This window comes from Oncorhynchus mykiss, chromosome 5 (assembly GCF_013265735.2).
Source record: "Oncorhynchus mykiss isolate Arlee chromosome 5, USDA_OmykA_1.1, whole genome shotgun sequence".
In the NCBI taxonomy this organism is placed as follows: domain Eukaryota; kingdom Metazoa; phylum Chordata; class Actinopteri; order Salmoniformes; family Salmonidae; genus Oncorhynchus; species Oncorhynchus mykiss.
The window spans coordinates 89,524,481-89,544,440 of NC_048569.1; the positions used below are offsets into that span (position 1 = coordinate 89,524,481).

The following is a 19,960-nucleotide window of genomic DNA, read 5'->3' on the forward strand; positions in this document are numbered from 1 at the left end:
TGAAAGAAAAGCACATTTTTTGGCCATTAAAATAACATCAAATTGATCAGAAATACAGTGTAGACATTGTTAATGCTGTAAATGACTATTGTAGCTGGAAACAGATTATTTTTTTATGGAATATCAAATCAAATTTGATTTGTCACATACACATGGTTAGCAGATGTTAATGCGAGTGTAGTGAAATATCTACATAGGTGTACAGAGGCCCATTATCAGCAACCATCACTCCTGTGTTCCAATGGCACGTTGTGTTAGCTAATCCAAGTTTATAATTTTAAAAGGCTAATTGATCATTAGAAAACCCTTTTGCAAGTATGTTAGCACAGCTGAAAACTGTTGTTCTGATTAAAGAAGCAATAAAACTGGCCTTACTTAGACTAGTTGAGTATCTGGAGCATCAGCATTTGTGGGTTTGATTACAGGCTCAAAATGGCCATAAACAAAGCACTTTCTTCTGAAACTCATCAGTCTATTCTTGTTCTGAGAAATGAAGGCTATTCCATGCAAGAAATTGCCAAGAAACTGAAGATCTTGTATAACGCTGTGTACTACTCCCTTCACAGAACAGCGCAAACTGGCTCTAACCAGAATAGAAAGAGGAGTGGGAGGCCCCGGTGCACAACTGAGCAAGAGGACAAGTACATTACAGTGTCTAGTTTGAGAAACAGACGCCTCACAAGTCCTCAACTGGCAGCTTCATTAAATAGTACCCACAAAACACCAGTCTCAACGTCAACAGTGAAGAGGCGACTCCGGGATTGTTGGCCTTCTAGGCAGAGTAGGAAAAAAAAATCCATATCTCAGACTGGCCAATAAAAATAAAAGATTAAGATGGGCAATGGAACACAGACACTGGACAGAGGAACTCTGCCTAGAAGGCCAGCATCCTGGAGTCGCTGTTCTTCACTGTTGACGTTGAGACTGGTGTTTTTCTTTAAAAAACAAGGACATTTCTAAGTGACCCCAAACTTTTGAACGGTAGTATAGGTCTACACTATGAGCCTGGCAGACGAGGCCAGCAACTGGCTAACTATTAACATGACAAAAAGCCTGTCTAGCACAAGGCATCGTTATTCATATAGCAACCGCTGCCATGGCTACGGCCATGTTGCTAGGATAGCGATGAGAGTGGTAATCAAGGGGCCAGCTGTGTTCAGCTGTATGATTGGTGGATGGCTAATGGGATGACTAAAAAAGCCAATCAAATGCAGCCAAAAGCCTTGGCCTTGTTCATTCATATTAAATAATAGACATAGAAACTGCAGTTTAGCTGGAGAGGATCCATCTCAACTGCAATATCACAGACTATGTGGACATTCTACAAATCACTAGGGGAAAACTGGCAGAATGAAGCTCTATACAGGGCCAGGCCCATAGAAGCTGATCTGGTAGTTCCAGTGTGTCTGATCTAAGAGCCTGGCGCTGGTGGTTGTCCTGCTAGCTACCTGCTGGAAGCGGAAGGGACCACACTGCACATAGTCATCCAGCCACTGCTCCTCCATCGCTGACAGCTCTGTCTGCAGCTCCTGCTGACTGCTGGGGGTCACCAGATCTGGGATGGCAGGGTGGGAGTAGAGCTCATAGTCTGGGGTACTGCGAGACTGGGGGAGACCCATCTCCAGTTTGGGTTTAACTAGGATAGGGAGCTTGCTGCCTTGAGGGGACTTTAGAGGTCTGTACTCCCAGTTCCTCACTAGACTTAGCGCCAGATCCAGGGTCAACCCAGAGACTGACTTGTCCCTGGGGGCCTCATCCCACTGGAGGTGGGGGCCCCTCCTCTGAACCCTCCCTGGGTCCTTCTCTCCTCTCTCTCTTTCCTCTCGGTGGGTGGCACAGGGCCGAGCCACGTCCACAGCTGTGTCCAGAGATTCAACCGACGTGCCCGGGCTGAGGGTCATCCTCTCTGGGTCCCCATCGCACAGCGTCCTGTCGCTCTCTGGTTCCATGGGAGGGGACTCGGAGGGGACAGGCGTGGACTCTGACCCTGTGGAGGTCTCCTCGCCCCCCAAGGTGCTGCCTGAGTACCGAGTAGAGGGTCCACAAGACGTGCTCCTCCTGCCCACCCACCTAGGGACCTTACACACAGCCTCGTAGTCAGAGTCAGCCACACGGAGAGCGGCGCATCCCCTGCACCGCCTGGAGCGATGCCCAGAGAGAGCCTCCGATCCTGTGCACTGAGGGTGATGATGCTGGGTGTGGTGCTGGGGGTCTGGGGCTGGGCTCTGCTGGTCCTCGTGGTCGGCCCAGGACTCGTACACAGAGTAGGCTAGGTCGTCCTGGAGCAGGGCGCTGTACCTGGCCTCCTGCAGAGCTGAAAGGTCCACTACAGGGGAGTCACCCTCAGACCGCCCACCACCCTCTGTCTCTCCTTCCCCAGTACCCCCCATCCCAGTATGATCCCGGGTCTGGTCCTGAGTGTTGTTCTTCCGATACAGGCCTCCTATACACTGTCTAAGCCGGTCCTTCTCCTGCAGCAGCTTGTGCAGGCGCTCCAGGGACAGAGCCTCCACACGGGCGATCACTGTGTCGAAACGGTACATGCGGTCCAGCATGAAGGTACACTTGGAGCAGGCAAACTCCCCACGGCCGTCGCGGGTCAGCTCTCTGCCCAGGGCGTGGGACAGCAGCACCTGCAGGTTGAGTTTGGAGGCCGGATGGAAGATCCATCGCCGTTGGTTACCACAGAGCTCGCGGGCACAGATCCGACACACCTCCTTCATTTTGACATCCAACATCACAGATAATATCTGCTTTCAGTTTTACTGTGGGGTGGCGATTGTGTCTGTTCTGATTGCTCAGGCAATAAAATAAGGTGTCTTGTACCAACAGGTTGGATATCAATAATCCATCAATAAATCAATAGATTGAAATGATTTAGCTGTGCGATGTTCATGTAGTTTTCTTCAATGTGCTGCTTTCGCAACAACCAATGGGGGTCCTAATAAAATACCTAAATGTATTAAAAAAGTTATCTTCAAAATAAACAGGTCAATATTAGCCTAATACATAAACTAGTGCATTGTGCCATATTGCTGTTGGTAAAAACTCCTCGTTGTTGCATCCTCGATGAAGAACGGCATTACAGAAACGGGTATACCATCGCATTGCAGTTATTTGAAAGGGCGCACTCATTTCTATATCAACGCGATGACTTCTATTCAATGTCATCTAAAGAATATAGACTGTAATCAAACATAGTCAATAGGGAATATAATAAGGAAGAGACGTCTCATTTGTGATGAGCGCAGTAAAAAACCCAGTGTCATTGTCGTTGTAACAATGTCACTGTCTGCGGCAGGGGCTGCAGCACTTTCAGTTCGTCAATGATAAAAAATGTAATCAAGCTGATAGATACATTACATCAAACCTGCTGGTTACAGAATCAAACAACATTTGTCAGGCTATTTTTGTTTCACTGCCGAAATGCCGATGTAATCTCATATTTTCTAACAGTGCTAATCCAAGACAACAAAATGACAGTTCCACTGTCTCATCGCGGCTAATCCGACACGAACACGGAATTCACCACCCGAAACGAAAAGACGTAGTAGAGACGTCCTCATCAAAAATACATCGTTGACCCGTTATTTTTCGGCTCCATGATAGCAGTTCACTGGACGGTGTGATGAGGATGGAACGGGAGGTTTGGTTTCCACGGGTTTTAACGTGCATAGTTTATTAGCCTAGGTAGGCTACCGAACAGGGCGAGATGGAAACGTTGACAGAGATTCAGCCACACTGGACAACCTGGTCTCAGAGCATTTCGTATTATTCTGTACGTAAATCAGAGACTCCTCCATTTAGTATGATATGCTATGTTTCATATGTATGTATTCATTTGCGATTCCAATTTGCATGATATGTTACAAAATTAAATTGTTACAATATGTTACGAAAATGTACAATGTGTCATCAATTTCCAAAACATGTGATATGTTACGATTCCAATTTGGTGTTGCCCAACATTAGCTAAGTGGCTAATGCTAACATTAGTTAGCTGGATAACGTTAGCTAGGCTAAACTTAGGGTTAACCTCTTGAAGCTAGAGGGCACTATTTTTATGTTTGGAAAAATAACGTACCAAAGTAAACGGCCTATTTCTCAGGACCAGATGCTAGAATATGCATATAATTTTATGCATAAAATATTGTCTGTGAGTATAACAGAACTGATATTGCAGGCAAAACCCTGAGAAAAATCAAACCAGGAAGTGGCTTCTATTTAGAAAACTCCATGTTCCATAGCCTCCCATTGCTCTATTTAAAGGGATATCAACCAGATTAATTTTCCTATCGCTTCCTATCGCTTCCTCAATGTGTCAACAGTTTCAGGCTTTTATTTTGAACAATGAGCGTGAACGACCACATTGCGTAAGTGGATAGGTGGGGGCTCTCAGAGTGAATTGTGCGCAAAAGAGAAAGGCGGCCATTGTTACTCCCGGTCCTAGTGAAAAGCCAGCTGTCCCGGTTGATATATTATCGAATAGATATTTGAAAAACACCCTGAGGATTGATTATAAAAAACGTCTGTCATGTTTCTGTGGACATTATGGATATAATTTGGAATGTTTGTCTACGTTGCCGTAACCGCTCTTTCCGGTGGATTCCTGGGCATAACGCACCAAACTAACGGAGGTATTTGGATAGAAAAAATATCTTTATGGAACAAAAGGAACATTTGTTGTCTAACTGGGAGTCTCGTGAGTGTAAACATCCGAAGATCATCAAAGGTAAACGATTAATATGATTGCTTTTCTGATTTTCGTGACCAAGTTACCTGATGCTAAGTGTACTTATTGTTTTGTCGAGCGATCGATAAACTTACACAAACGCTTGTATTGCTTTCGCTATAAAGCATAATTTGAGACGACAGGTGGATTAACAAAAGGCTAAGCTGTGTTTTTCAATATTGCACTTGTGATTTCATGAATATGAATATTTTCTAGTAATATTATTTGACTGTGGCAATGCTATTCAGCGCTGCTGATGACAATTATCCCGGATCCGGTATGGGTGGTTCAGAGAGGTTAAGGTTAGGAGTTAGGTTAAAGGGTTAGGATTAGGGGAAGGGTTATCTAGCAGGCTAAGTAGTTGCAAAGTAGCTAAAAAGTAGTAAGTACTTGCAATGTTGCTAATTAGCAAAAACTCTAAAGTTGTCCGTAATGAGATTCGAACACGCAACTTTTGGGTTGCTAGATGTTTGCGTTATACGCCCATTCACCCAATCTGACCTCAAGTAACTTTCTGTTTTATGTAATCATACCAAATGTAACATATACTGATTTGAGAGAGCCGGAACTACATGTACTATGTTACATCTAGTCTATGAGACCAGGCTGCACTGGAAGGTACCATTTATCTTAAACAGGGATGATAGATTCCTCCTGGGTATAAAACCTGCCTGCCTGCCTGACAGTCTAAAAACATCACATTATGTAACCATTAAACCATATATATTTTCCTCACAAATTAATTTATATTATTATTCCTTTAGATCCTCTCGCCACAATGTATAGATATTCATAAGATAGATAAGGTGGAAATTACTATAGGCCTAAAAAGTCTGCCTATAGAGATAGTCAGTATCTGAGTATCTGTTTTATGACAAAAGCCATATCCCATTATACCCTGGTTATTATAATGCATAATAGAAACATGAAGGCATAGCCTAATATAATATAACATCTAAACAAGTTAGCTTCTGAGCTGTCCAACTGTGTGTGTGTGTGTGTGTGTGTGTGTGTGTGTGTGTGTGTGTGTGTCACTGTGTGCTTGAAACTTAGAATTAGACCATTTCATGTTCATTTACTTGAAACGTGTCTTTCCACTCTGCTGAAGTCATAGGCTACTACGTTAGAATGAGTTCATCTGTACCCTGAGGCAGGAATTTCCCAGCAGCACCCAGGCTTTTGGCCTTCACACGGAGGCCCTCACGTCAGCCAAAATCATGAAGGGATAAGGGGAAGAGAGCCCCTGCTACCTACCAATCACATAATACGGTGTGATGCACTGATGGGAGTTTAGCCTAAATCCTGCCTCTCAGAACCCCTAGGCTTTCCCGTGCAGTAAGAGCATGAATCTTCCCCACCCAGCACCGTGTCTTTCATTACGAGTGTTGTTCATGTTGATGTAAATGATCCGTCCTGATTTGTTTTCTCCAAAGGGTGCAGACCTTTGGGAACTCAAGCGTACTAACCTCTAATGTACATCTGTCACCCAAAAAGCTCAAATAAATTCCTCCTGGAGACGAGACGTCATAACAGCGATCGACCCTAATGATCAACACAATCAAAACTCTATTCATCCTAATCAGTGGGAATAACAACGTCTCTTCAGTCATTACTCCATTACGTTCATTTCTCTGTAAGTGACAGAAATAAAGAGTCAAGAGAGGGTGACTAAATACATTTCCCTTTTGGGGTGTCTCTTTTGTTGGTGTGCCATGTAAACAACCGATTAATTCCTCCCGTAATTAAAATTCACTTACATCATGGCCTTTAAAAAGACAGAAGTGCCATGTGATTGTTATTATAGTTAAGAGACCCAGTTTAACCTTTGAAATAACGGTGTGTGTGTGTGTGTGTGTGTGTGTGTGTGTGTGTGTGTGTGTGTGTGTGTGTGTGTGTGTGTGTGTGTGTGTGTGTGTGTGTGTGTGTGTGTGTGTGTGTGTTTGTGTGTGTGTGACACATTTACATCAACATAACCCATCTTTTTGATTAGCTGTAACACATGATGCAAGTTAACAGGAATAGAAGAATATAATACTGTAGAAGAATCCATCTCAATATGAAATTCAAGTCCCATTACAACCAAACCAGACAACATTGCATGATTTTCTCACAGTGCCATGGCAACAAGCAAGATTGTATAATACAGCTAAATCATGAAACCCAGCTAGATATGCTCAATACTGTAGAGGGAGAGATTTTAATGTTGAACAACATTTCTGAGTGACCCAAATGCACCAAGCATTGTGATCCTTGTGCATTTGTGTAACAGCATGTGTGTCTGTGGCACCTTAATGGGGGAGGACGGGCTCATGGTAATGACTGGAGCGGAGCCAGTGGAACGGTATCAAATACATTAAACACATGGTTTCCATGGTTCCCATGTGTTTGATGCCATTCCATTAGCTCCGTTCCGGACATTAATATGAGCCGTTGGTCCCCTCAGTACCATGTTTGTATATGTGTGTATGCAATATGTCCTCTATTTTACATACAGTTTGCATTGGGTTCCAACAGAGGGCAACCTCCGACCATTTGTCCCTGCAGTGAGCATGGAGGGGGTTGGCACGGTTCTCACATACCATTGCCTTGCTATCAAACACTGGTCTCGGCAACACTGGCTACAGGCCTTGAATTCCATCCCTCATCTCGCAAACTTCAGTTTATCATCATTTACTGCAGCCCACTTCACCAGTGTTCCTGTCTCTGTGTGGATGCATGTTCATGCTCCAAAAGCCTATGTCAAACCAATGGAATCATCATAACCCTTCAGATTCCCACAACAGACATAGGATCGGATGGCAGTATTTCTGCCCCACGTACCTGCATCTCCTGCTGGACACAGCTCTTCTTCCGACTCATCTCACCCCGCAGCAACTGTGGACAATAACGATGGTCATCATACTCAATCTGATGTTCCTCAGAAAAATGTGAAAACAAATATATGAATGACAGGATTGCATTGCATGACGTTCTGTGAAAAGGGTCACATTTTCTTAACAGGATATCATAGAGTTCCGCTCTCCTACTACATTGTAGGATTAAAAATAGACATGGAGGCACTCGTGAGTCCTGCTGCATACAATCTATAAACTCCATCAGTGATTCTCCATCTCATGGTGGTGCTGAGGTGTGTTAGTCTAGTCTGTTGACGAGGTGTGCTAGCCTTGTAATGAGGTGTGCTAGCCTAGCCTTGTGATGAAGTGTGCTAGCCTAGCCTTGTGATGAAGTGTGCTAGCCTAGCCTTGTGATGAGGTATGCTAGCTTTGTGATGAGGTGTGCTAGCCTTGTGATGAAGTGTGCTAGCCTAGCCTTGTGATGAGGTGTGCTAGCCTAGCCTTGTGATGAGGTGTGCTAGCCTAGCTGAGCGATGAGATGTGCTATCATAATCTTGTGATGAGGTGTGCTAGCCTAGCCTAGTCTTGTGATGAGGTGTGCAAGCCTTGTCCTGTGATGAGGTTTGCTAGCCTAGCCTTGTGATGAGGTGTGCTAGCCTAGCGTGCCCCCGTGGCATTAGGTGCCGGGGTTCCACTGACCTAAATACAACATGCTTAGAAATACAGGACAGATATGGTAACAGTATCTCAAACAACCATCTGGGTTCAGCCGTTCAGCCGTTCTTGCAATTGAGATGGGGGAGGTAAGTGGGGAGGGGGGGAGGAGAGGTATGGCTAAACAGTGAAGAGTGTGACCCATTACTCAATAGCTAGTTGTGAGCACAGTAGATTTGGCCCTCGCGTGACCGATCAAATATCCAAACTAGTACTAGGCCCCTAGTCATTAAACTAAATGGCACCCGGCTTCGTATTTGTGTGAAGATGTGTGAGACAGATGCTGATGGGTTGTGTATACTAGATATATACAGTAATTGTGTACTCTATGTGACCCGGTTTGATCCCACTTCAATTGTGGGATTTTGTTTACCTCTGCATCGCTGTCTTTCTTCTGGAGGGAAGAGGAGAGGTCGTGAACTCTGACCTCCAGCTCTCCGACCCTGTGGCTCAGCATTCTCCTTTCTTCAGTCATCTCCTCTATTACTCTGAGAGAGAGAAAGAGAGAGAGAGGGAGAGGGAGAGAGAGAGAGAGAGAGAGAGAGAAAGAGAGAGAGAGAAAGAGGGAGAGAGAGAGGGAGAGGGAGAGAGAGAGAGAGAGAGAGAGAGAGAGAGAGAGAGAGAGAGAGAGAGAGAGAGAGAGAGAGAGAGAGAGAGAGAGAGAAAGAGAAAGAGAGAGAGAGAGAGAGAGAAAGAGAGAAAGAGAGAGAGAGAGAGAGAAAGAGAGAGAGAGAGAGAGAGAAAGAGAGAGAGAGAAAGAGAAAGAGAGAAAGAGAGAGAGAGAGAAAGAGAAAGAGAGAGAGAGAGAGAGAGAGAGAAAGAGAAAGAGAGAGAGAGAGAGAGAGAAAGAGAAAGAGAGAGAGAGAGAAAGAGAAAAAGAGAAAGAGAGAGAGAGAAAGAGAAAGAGAGAGAGAGAGAGAGAGAGAGAGAAAGAGAAAGAGAAAGAGAGAGAGAGAGAAAGATTAAGAGAGAGAGAGAGAAAGAGAAAGAGAGAGAGAGAGATTTAACAACATAAATGTTCACTATTTAAAGCACCACAGAGGCTTTAAGGTCATTAGGTTGGACTGGGGCCTAGAGTGCGTATGTTTTATGATGGTTGGGCTGAAGGTCCTCATGTAGCAAGTACTGTACTGCACCACCTCTTGGACTGATATGTGATCCCATATCCCTTGGTCAGGAGAGGACAGTATGTTGGGCACGACTGCCACTGTCATTCTTATCAGTGTGTGAATGACAATGTCATTGTCAAAGTCCATGTGAATCAATGCCAATGCTAACAGGCCTACCAATGCCAATGCTAATAGGCCACTCAATGCTAACAGGCCTATCAATGCCAATGCTAATAGGCCACTCAACGCTAATAGGCCTATTAATGCCAATGCTAATAGGCCACTCAATGCTAACAGGCCTACCAATGCCAATGCTAATAGGCCACTCAATGCTAACAGGCCTATCAATGCCAATGCTAATAGGCCACTCAACGCTAATAGGCCGATTAATGCCAATGCTAATAGGCCACTCAATGCTAATAGGCCTACCAATTCCAATGCTAATAGGCCACTCAATGCTAATAGGCCTACCAATGCCAATGCTAATAGACCACTCAATGCTAATAGGCCTACCAGTGCTAATAGGCCTACCAATGCTAATAGGCCTAACAATGCCAATGTCAATACTAATGTGAGTGCCAGACATTCTCAGCTGTACAATACGACCGGTAAGTAGTAGAGTAAGTCTCTTGTATTAAAGCCACGCATTACTCTGAGAGAAACACCACACTGACATATCAGTCATGCCTCAATGACCACCTGTCTTCCATCCTCACCTGTCCTTCTCTGCCAAGGCCTTCATCTGCAGCCTGGCTCCTAGTGACCCTCCCTCACACTCTTCCTCGTCTTCCTCCTCCTCCATCTTCATCATCATCTCTCTCTCCAGGACCAGGCAGCGTTGGGACTCTTCCTCTGCTAGAGAGGCCATCTTCTCAGCCTCGGCCCGCGCTAGCTGGACCTCCTGACAACATGACAGCAGAGGAGGAGAGTGGTCATGTCAATAGTTCATTAACATTTAGTTATGGAGGGTTGTTTACAACACAATGCATCAGGTTTGAGGAGGAGAGATGTGTATATTTACAATAGTATTACTGGAACACTGTATTAGGTGTGGGAGGAGTGTATACATGCAAACAGGATTGAGGAGTGTCAGTGAAATGTAACCGCATCAGTGTGTGTATTAATGTGTGTGTGTGTACCTCCTGCAGCAGCTGGACCTTGGTTTCCAGGATCTCCTGCATGCGACTGATCTCCTGCTGCCTCGCCTCACAGACACGCTGCTGCTCCTCCTCATCCTGATTGGTCTGGCTCTCAGACGTCGACCTGTCAGAGCACAGGACCACAGCGATACAGCAGAATTATATAAGACACATCGCAGAATGAAAATATCACATCCTGTACCTCTATTTACATAACATATGTTCATATAAAAATTATACGTGTTTCTGTAGATGTCTGTTGTACTGCAGGGCATGTCGTTTGTTGTAGCCTGTGTATTTTACTATTCCAACGTTTAAAATCTAACAACCAGTCTCACTGGAGAGTGATAGTGTATTATAGAATGTAATCCAGGGACTAATGCTTCCCTGCTTTCTACACCTAATGAGGCAACAGAGGAGGATTTATCTTTTCTGCATTGTGGTCCTCTGACAGTTGTCAGTATTACTGCTCCTCACACACCACCTCACAGTACAGTTAGAGTTAGATTACTGCTCCTCACACACCACCTCACAGTACAGTTAGAGTTAGATTACTGCTCCTCACACACCACCTCACAGTACAATTAGAGTTAGATTACTGCTCATCACAGTACAGTTAGAGTTAGATTACTGCTCATCACAGTACAATTAGAGTTAGATTACTGCTCATCACAGTACAGTTAGAGTTAGATTACTGCTCATCACAGTACAGTTAGAGTTAGATTACTGCTCATCACAGTACAGTTAGAGTTAGATTACTGCTCATCACAGTACAGTTAGAGTTAGATTACTGCTCCTCACAGTACAGTTAGAGTTAGATTACTGCTCCTCACACACCACCTCACAGTACAGTTAGAGTTAGATTACTGCTCATCACAGTACAGTTAGAGTTAGATTACTGCTCATCACAGTACAGTTAGAGTTAGATTACTGCTCCTCACAGTACAGTTAGAGTTAGATTACTGCTCCTCACAGTACAGTTAGAGTTAGATTACTGCTCATCACAGTACAGTTAGAGTTAGATTACTGCTCCTCACAGTACAGTTAGAGTTAGATTACTGCTCCTCACAGTACAGTTAGAGTTAGATTACTGCTCCTCACAGTACAGTTAGAGTTAGATTACTGCTCATCACAGTACAGTTAGAGTTAGATTACTGCTCATCACAGTACAGTTTGAGTTAGATTACTGCTCCTCACAGTACAGTTAGAGTTAGATTACTGCTCATCACAGTACAGTTAGAGTTAGATTACTGCTCCTCACAGTACAGTTAGAGTTAGATTACTGCTCCTCACAGTACAGTTAGAGTTAGATTACTGCTCATCACAGTACAGTTAGAGTTATATTACTGCTCCTCACAGTACAGTTAGAGTTAGATTACTGCTCCTCAAAGTACAGTTAGAGTTAGATTACTGCTCCTCACAGTACAGTTAGAGTTAGATTACTGCTCATCACAGTACAGTTAGAGTTAGATTACTGCTCATCACAGTACAGTTAGAGTTAGATTACTGCTCCTCACAGTACAGTTATAGTTAGATTACTGCTCCTCACAGTACAGTTAGAGTTAGATTACTGCTCCTCACAGTACAGTTAGAGTTAGATTACTGCTCCTCACAGTACAGTTAGAGTTAGATTACTGCTCCTCACAGTACAGTTAGAGTTAGATTATTGCTCCTCACAGTACAGTTAGAGTTAGATTACTGCTCCTCACAGTACAGTTAGAGTTAGATTACTGCTCATCACAGTACAGTTAGAGTTAGATTACTGCTCCTCACAGTACAGTTAGAGTTAGATTACTGCTCCTCACACACCACCTCACAGTACAGTTAGAGTTAGATTACTGCTCCTCACAATACAGTTAGAGTTAGATTACTGCTCCTCACACACCACCTCACAGTATAGTTAGAGTTAGATTACTGCTCCTCACACACCACCTCACAGTACAGTTAGAGTTAGATTACTGCTCCTCACACACCACCTCACAGTACAGATAGAGTTAGATTACTGCTCCTCACACCACCTCACAGTACAGTTAGAGTTAGATTACTGCTCCTCACAATACAGTTAGAGTTAGATTACTGCTCCTCACACACCACCTCACAGTACAGTTAGAGTTAGATTACTGCTCCTCAGACACCACCTCACAGTACAGTTAGAGTTAGATTACTGCTCCTCACACACCACCTCACAGTACAGTTAGAGTTAGATTACTGCTCATCACAGTACAGTTAGAGTTAGATTACTGCTCCTCACAGTACAGTTAGAGTTAGATTACTGCTCCTCACAGTACAGTTAGAGTTAGATTACTGCTCCTCACAGTACAGTTAGAGTTAGATTACTGCTCCTCACAGTACAGTTATAGTTAGATTACTGCTCCTCACAGTACAGTTAGAGTTAGATTACTGCTCCTCACAGTACAGTTAGAGTTAGATTACTGCTCCTCACAGTACAGTTAGTTAGATTACTGCTCCTCACAGTACAGTTAGAGTTAGATTACTGCTCATCACAGTACAGTTAGAGTTAGATTACTGCTCCTCACAGTACAGTTAGAGTTAGATTACTGCTCCTCACACACCACCTCACAGTACAGTTAGAGTTAGATTACTGCTCCTCACAATACAGTTAGAGTTAGATTACTGCTCCTCACACACCACCTCACAGTATAGTTAGAGTTAGATTACTGCTCCTCACACACCACCTCACAGTACAGTTAGAGTTAGATTACTGCTCCTCACACACCACCTCACAGTACAGTTAGAGTTAGATTACTGCTCATCACAGTACAATTAGAGTTAGATTACTGCTCATCACAGTACAGTTAGAGTTAGATTACTGCTCATCACAGTACAGTTAGAGTTAGATTACTGCTCCTCACAGTACAGTTAGAGTTAGATTACTGCTCCTCACACACCACCTCACAGTACAGTTAGAGTTAGATTACTGCTCATCACAGTACAATTAGAGTTAGATTACTGCTCATCACAGTACAGTTAGAGTTAGATTACTGCTCATCACAGTACAATTAGAGTTAGATTACTGCTCATCACAGTACAGTTAGAGTTAGATTACTGCTCATCACAGTACAGTTAGAGTTAGATTACTGCTCATCACAGTACAGTTAGAGTTAGATTACTGCTCATCACAGTACAGTTAGAGTTAGATTACTGCTCCTCAAAGTACAGTTAGAGTTAGATTACTGCTCCTCACAGTACAGTTAGAGTTAGATTACTGCTCATCACAGTACAGTTAGAGTTAGATTACTGCTCATCACAGTACAGTTAGAGTTAGATTACTGCTCCTCACAGTACAGTTAGAGTTAGATTACTGCTCCTCACAGTACAGTTAGAGTTAGGTTACTGCTCCTCACACACCACCTCACAGTACAGTTAGAGTTAGATTACTGCTCATCACAGTACAGTTAGAGTTAGATTACTGCTCATCACACACCACCTCACAGTACAGTTAGAGTTAGATTACTGCTCCTCACACACCACCTCACAGTACAGTTAGAGTTAGATTACTGCTCATCACAGTACAGTTAGAGTTAGATTACTGCTCCTCACAGTACAGTTAGAGTTAGATTACTGCTCATCACAGTACAGTTAGAGTTAGATTACTGCTCCTCACAGTACAGTTAGAGTTAGATTACTGCTCCTCACAGTACAGTTAGAGTTAGATTACTGCTCATCACAGTACAGTTAGAGTTAGATTACTGCTCATCACAGTACAGTTAGAGTTAGATTACTGCTCATCACAGTACAGTTAGAGTTAGATTACTGCTCCTCACAGTACAGTTAGAGTTAGATTACTGCTCATCACAGTACAGTTAGAGTTAGATTACTGCTCCTCACAGTACAGTTAGAGTTATATTACTGCTCCTCACAGTACAGTTAGAGTTAGATTACTTATTATGCCCAGGGCTGCTGCTGTTCTCAACACACTGTTGCTCTAACTGCTTTTCCACTTTGACTATCAGTCAGTCTTTTTATGAATCTAATGACAATCACAGAAGAGAGAGAGCAAGAGAGACAGAGAGACGGAGAGAGAGAGAGACACTGTATATATTCATATATATATATATGACATTTGTAATGTCTATTGTTTTGAAACTTCTGTTCTTCTTCTTCTTCTTTACTGTTCATTTTTATTGTTTATTTTTTATTTTATATATATTTTATACATATTTTTATATTTTTTATTTTATTTTTATTTTATATATTATCTACCTCACTTGCTTTGGCAATGTTAACACATGTTTCCCATGCCAATAAAGCTCCTTGATTTTATTTTATTTTATTTTATTTGAGAGACAGAGACAGAGGGACAGAGAGAGACAGAGAGGGAGGGACAGAGAGAGACAGAGAGGGAGGGACAGAGAGAGACAGAGACAGAGGGAAAGAGAGAGAGACAGAGAGGGAGAGAGACAGAGAGAGACAGAGAGGGAGAGAGACAGAGAGGGAGAGACAGAGAGAGAGAGACAGAGAGGGAGAAACAGAGAGACAGAGAGGGAGAGAGACAGAGAGAGGGAGAGAGACAGAGAGAGAGAGAGAGAGAGACAGAGGGAGAGTGAGACAGAGAGAGACAGAGAGAGAGACAGAGACAGAGAGAGAGAGAGAGACAGAGAGGGAGGGACAGAGAGAGACAGAGAGGGAGGGACAGAGAGAGACAGAGACAGAGGGAAAGAGAGAGAGACAGAGAGGGAGAGAGACAGAGAGAGACAGAGAGGGAGAGAGACAGAGAGGGAGAGACAGAGAGAGAGAGACAGAGAGGGAGAAACAGAGAGACAGAGAGGGAGAGAGACAGAGAGAGGGAGAGAGACAGAGAGAGAGAGAGAGAGAGACAGAGGGAGAGTGAGACAGAGAGAGACAGAGAGAGAGACAGAGACAGAGAGAGAGAGAGAGACAGAGAGAGAACACTAAAGGGTCTGACCCTGTTCTGTACCCATTCTCCTCCTGGGCTATAGTGTTGGAGAGATTTCACTGTGTCTTGACAAAGTACTTAATTGATTTATTAAATAATTACTTCTCTGTATACAGTGCTGATTGGTACATAGAACTCCAATAAATGCTGTTATGTTTGTGTGGAAGGATAACACCTACATAAACTGTCACTCATTTTGATCATTCTGATAAAAAAATGTCCTGATTATAGAATATACCTATTCATTAATTGTACTGAGAAAGAACTTTCCTATGACAGAGGAAAAGTCCTGCTCAAAAAAAAAACACCCATTACAACCGTGTTGACCACCTTTAGATAGCACTAACACAGACTAGAATAATCGTATCAGTGTCCTCTATTTGAGGCCTTAACCTAAAATACCTGAAATAAAACCTGAAATAAAACCCATAACACCTACGAGACAAAATGTTTAAAATATAAAAAGAACCCCCATAGTAGAAGGTACACGGAAGGTGTGAGTGTTGTCAGAACGAGAGCTTCTCTAGTTCCACTGGTGTTGCTGCTGTGTTTTTTACAAGGTTTATTTCATCTTTATTTCACCAGGTAGGCCAGTTGAGAACAAGTTCTCATTTACAACTGCGACCTGGCCAGCAGGAGACAGTGTGACACACAAAACAACAGAGTTACATGTGGGGTAAACAAAAGTACAGTCAATAACACGATGGAAAAATCTATATACAGTGTGTGCAAATGTAGTAAGGAGGTAAGGCAATAAATAGGCCATAGTAGCAAAGTAATTACAATTTAGCAAATTAACACTGAAGTGATAGATGTGCAGATGATGATGTGCAAGTAGAAATACTGCTGTGCAAAAGAGCACACCAGTATTTTGTCTGGGTCACGGGCTCAGGGAGAGAGGGAGGATGGGAATGAAGTTCACTATGAGAGCCAGAAGACACTAACTTCAGCCTTCACTGACCTACTGGCAACCACCACCAAACCTGACATAATGTGGACTGAGCTGAAGGAGCTGAGATACATGGTGGTGGAACAGAGAGTGGAGCTGAAATTCTATAAGAGCCAGATGGGGAACCTGAAACATTGAGCACAGGTCATTTGTGACAGTCATATTTTAATGTTACCAATTAAGTCTCATATCTTATATTATTAGTAGCCTAAACAAACTCAGCTGTGAAAAGATACTGATTGAATGTTGTTCTATCCATGGGGACCAGACTGACAATCAGCAAGAGAGAGAGAGAGAGGTGGAGGAACTGAAGAGACAGAGAGAGAGAGAGAGAGAGAGAGAGAGAGAGAGAGAGAGAGAGAGAGAGAGGTGGAGGAACTGAAGAGACAGAATGCAGGTGATAAGACAACGACATCACAACGTACAGACCTCAGCATGGCGTCACAGTGAACTTTCATTATAAATGTTTAACGTGACTGTAATGAGAAGTCAACCCGAGGCACTAAACTTTTGTACTGTGTTATGTTTTGCTGGTTGCCTAGGAGACTGAGACATTATTTTGCAGTCGTTCAAGTTCACCAGAGTTCAAAGACGTGGTGCTAGTGCGGATCGTAGATGTACCAGAAAAAGGAAGTGGAAGTATTACCTTCGGGAAACCTGGTAGCAGCATATGAACATATAAAAAGATACAACGGATAACAGAATAAGATATTTGCTTGATAATCGTAACGACTAAGCCGTAGCTTTTAGTTGTTTGTTCTTATCCATATTCACAGACAAACCACTGCTCTGACTGACGATATTCAACTTGGACCATTCAGCAATGAAACTACTCTAACCTACAGCGAAGTCGTCACAAACATCGGCAAGGCTTACAACCAATTTAAAGACACTACACCCTGTGCATCCATTTCAGCTATATGATTGACAGCTGAAGAAAAATGTACCTGTGAATATATACATATTCATTTCCATGTCTCTTCACAGCACCAGTAAGGGGAGTCTCTCATTCAGATACAGCGCTCCATGTATCTTGACAAATATATATCCACAAACGGGTGTATTTTTGTACAAGAATGATCAGAGAATGGCTTCCACATATGAAGGGGACAATGATGGCATGTTTACGAATGTATCTAATGCAGCTGTCCTGGAGTTAGAGGTGGGAAGTGTGGTTTACGTGCGTCTCCCTGTAAACTACCGAATCTATGCTATGGTGGTTCAGACAATAAGAGCACCTTCAGTAGCTTCCTGCTCTTCACCATTTAAATGATGATCTGATGTGCTCAACAGAGTTTTGGTGTGTCGATGAGAGACCACAGTGTTTCACCTCCCACCAATAAAAACATGAACCTAGTGATTTGTTCCCAGACTAATTCCTTAATGTAATTAGGTATGTAGTACTTCTATGAGAAGTAACACTATAACATTTAGTACTGTAAATAGAGAGAACAATAAGCAAAACAAACAGTGAAAAAAATACAGCCCTTAAGATGAATGAATTTGAATGGATTTTTAGTAAAGTAAGAATATATATAGAGTAGATAGATGAGGAAGGAGGGAAGGTTCTACTTTAGAACCAACCTTATAGAGGGAGATATATGAGAGGGTATAGAGCAGTGGTAGTAAAAAAAATCTAAATTTACCCATTTTACGGTTGTGGCTTTAGATTTGCTGTGGTGTGTGGGGTCACGAGAAATTCTTGAGGAAAAAATGGAGTCCCCAGAGATTTGGATGGAAAAAATGGGGTGCCTGCTGAACAAGTTAGAATACCAGTGGTATATAGTATGTTGTATCTAAGGAGATATATCTCTACCACTGAGAAACACTGAGACAGACAGCTGCTTCAATTACAGACAGGTGCTGGTGCTCAAATACTCCTTGGCTCAGCAAAACAACCCAGAGACTACCCTCCTCTCCCTATCACCCTCTCCCTCTGTCTCTACCTCTCCTTCATTTTACCGACAGGCTACCCCTCTTCTCTCACTATCGTCCTCTCACTTCATCTCTCCCTCATCCCTTTATCTGTAGTCCAACTATCCACAGAGGGCACTTCATACTCTTCAAAAGCATGTCAGAGCCTGGCCCTCCCCACCAGGCATTCCTAAGGGCTTTAAAGCTGTTGTTAGGTGAGTCTACATGACAGAGGGAGGGTTAAGACGGGTTAGTATAAGACCAGCACCCTCATGGCCTGAGGGCAGCTGTAGTCTGAAGAGTGAACAGCAGGAATCTATCTGAGGACCAGGCTGGACAGTACAGGGGGGCGGGGGGGGGGGGGATTTATTACCTCTGTGTGAATATACAGATCAACTGTACACTACTGTACACTACTGGTATCTGTCTGTGCAATGACATCGTAGTTTACTCACAAGGCCTTGTCCAGAATCTCCTGTTTCTCTGTGAGTTCCTGCTTCAAGCTCTCCACCTCCACTTTCAACTCAATGTTCTGGAACACACAGAGAGAAACATGTCAAATCACAAAACAACAATATATCAAACAGAAACCATGAACTGTGCATATGTAATATATCATGAAACAAAAAAATAATGTAGCTGTTCAATTCTGTTAATTCTTGAATCTACTTGAGACGCACATGTCCCAAGTAGGCACCTGGAAATGCAAATGCGCTACGCTAAATGCTAAATGTACTCGTTAAAACTCAAACCTTGATCAAAATTCACAAGCAGGGTATTAAATTAAAGCTACACTCGTTGTGAACCTAGCCAGCAAGTCAGATTTTTAAAATGCTTTTCGGCGAAAGCATCAGAAGCTATTATCTGATAGCATGCACCCCCCAAAATGCCAGCTCGACACGTAAACAACAGATTTTGCGATAGACGGCGCTACCCAAAACGCAGAAATAAAATATAAAACATTCATTACCTTAGACGAGCTTCTTTCTTGGCACTCCTATATGCCCCATAAACATCACTATTGGGTCTTTTTTTCGTTTAAATCGGTCCATATATACCCAAAATAGCTTTGTATTGAAGTAGTGTCATTCAGAAAAATTCATCGTTTTTAAACGCTGCGTAATTTTTTAAAATTAAAAAAGTCGACGATAAACTTTCACAAAACACTTCGAAATCCTTTTGTAATCCAACTTTAGGTATTAGTAAACGTTTATAATCTATCAAAACGATTACAGGGCGATGTCTCTTCAATAGGTCCTCACTTCAAAAACAATGCAATCTGATCTCTCCTTGAACTGCATCCGGGTGAAGACTTGAAAACTTGGGGTCAGACAGATGGATTTTCCAACAATTAATTCGATTGAAAATTAGTACAATGGCGCCATCGTGCGGAATTTGTATGAAGTGCAGGCAAATTTCCATTAAATTCTGTTGTCCTTTAACAACTGGTGGAAGTGACTTATGGAAATTATTTTTTGCTTTCAGAGAGCAGTTTTTCTTGCGTTTTTCAATGAAACACACGCTCTGTTATAGTCACAGCCGTGATTTAACCAGTTTTATAAACTTCAGAGTGTTTTCTATCCACACATACTAATCATATGCATATACTATATTCCTGGCATGAGTAGCAGGACGCTGAAAAGTTGCGCGA

General features: G+C 42.9%; 1 protein-coding gene across 9 annotated transcripts in view; it reads right to left on the bottom strand.

Annotated features, from left to right (window-relative positions):
* The window catches only part of pde4dip (phosphodiesterase 4D interacting protein), a 142,481-nt gene that overhangs the window by 58,310 nt on the left and 64,211 nt on the right, over positions 1-19,960 (bottom strand). For 5 of the 9 annotated variants that reach the window (XM_036978711.1, XM_036978710.1, XM_036978714.1 and 2 more), the window contains exon 1: positions 1,449-3,738. In XM_036978711.1, the coding sequence (XP_036834606.1) occupies positions 1,449-2,738 (1,290 nt within the window). In that variant the 5' untranslated portion in view covers positions 2,739-3,738. Of the gene's footprint in view, positions 1-1,448; positions 3,739-7,552; positions 7,607-8,653; positions 8,769-10,105; positions 10,291-10,528; positions 10,653-18,764; positions 18,842-19,960 lie in introns of those variants that run through there. The other 4 variants (XM_036978715.1, XM_036978716.1, XM_036978718.1 and 1 more) reach the window with 1 other exon arrangement.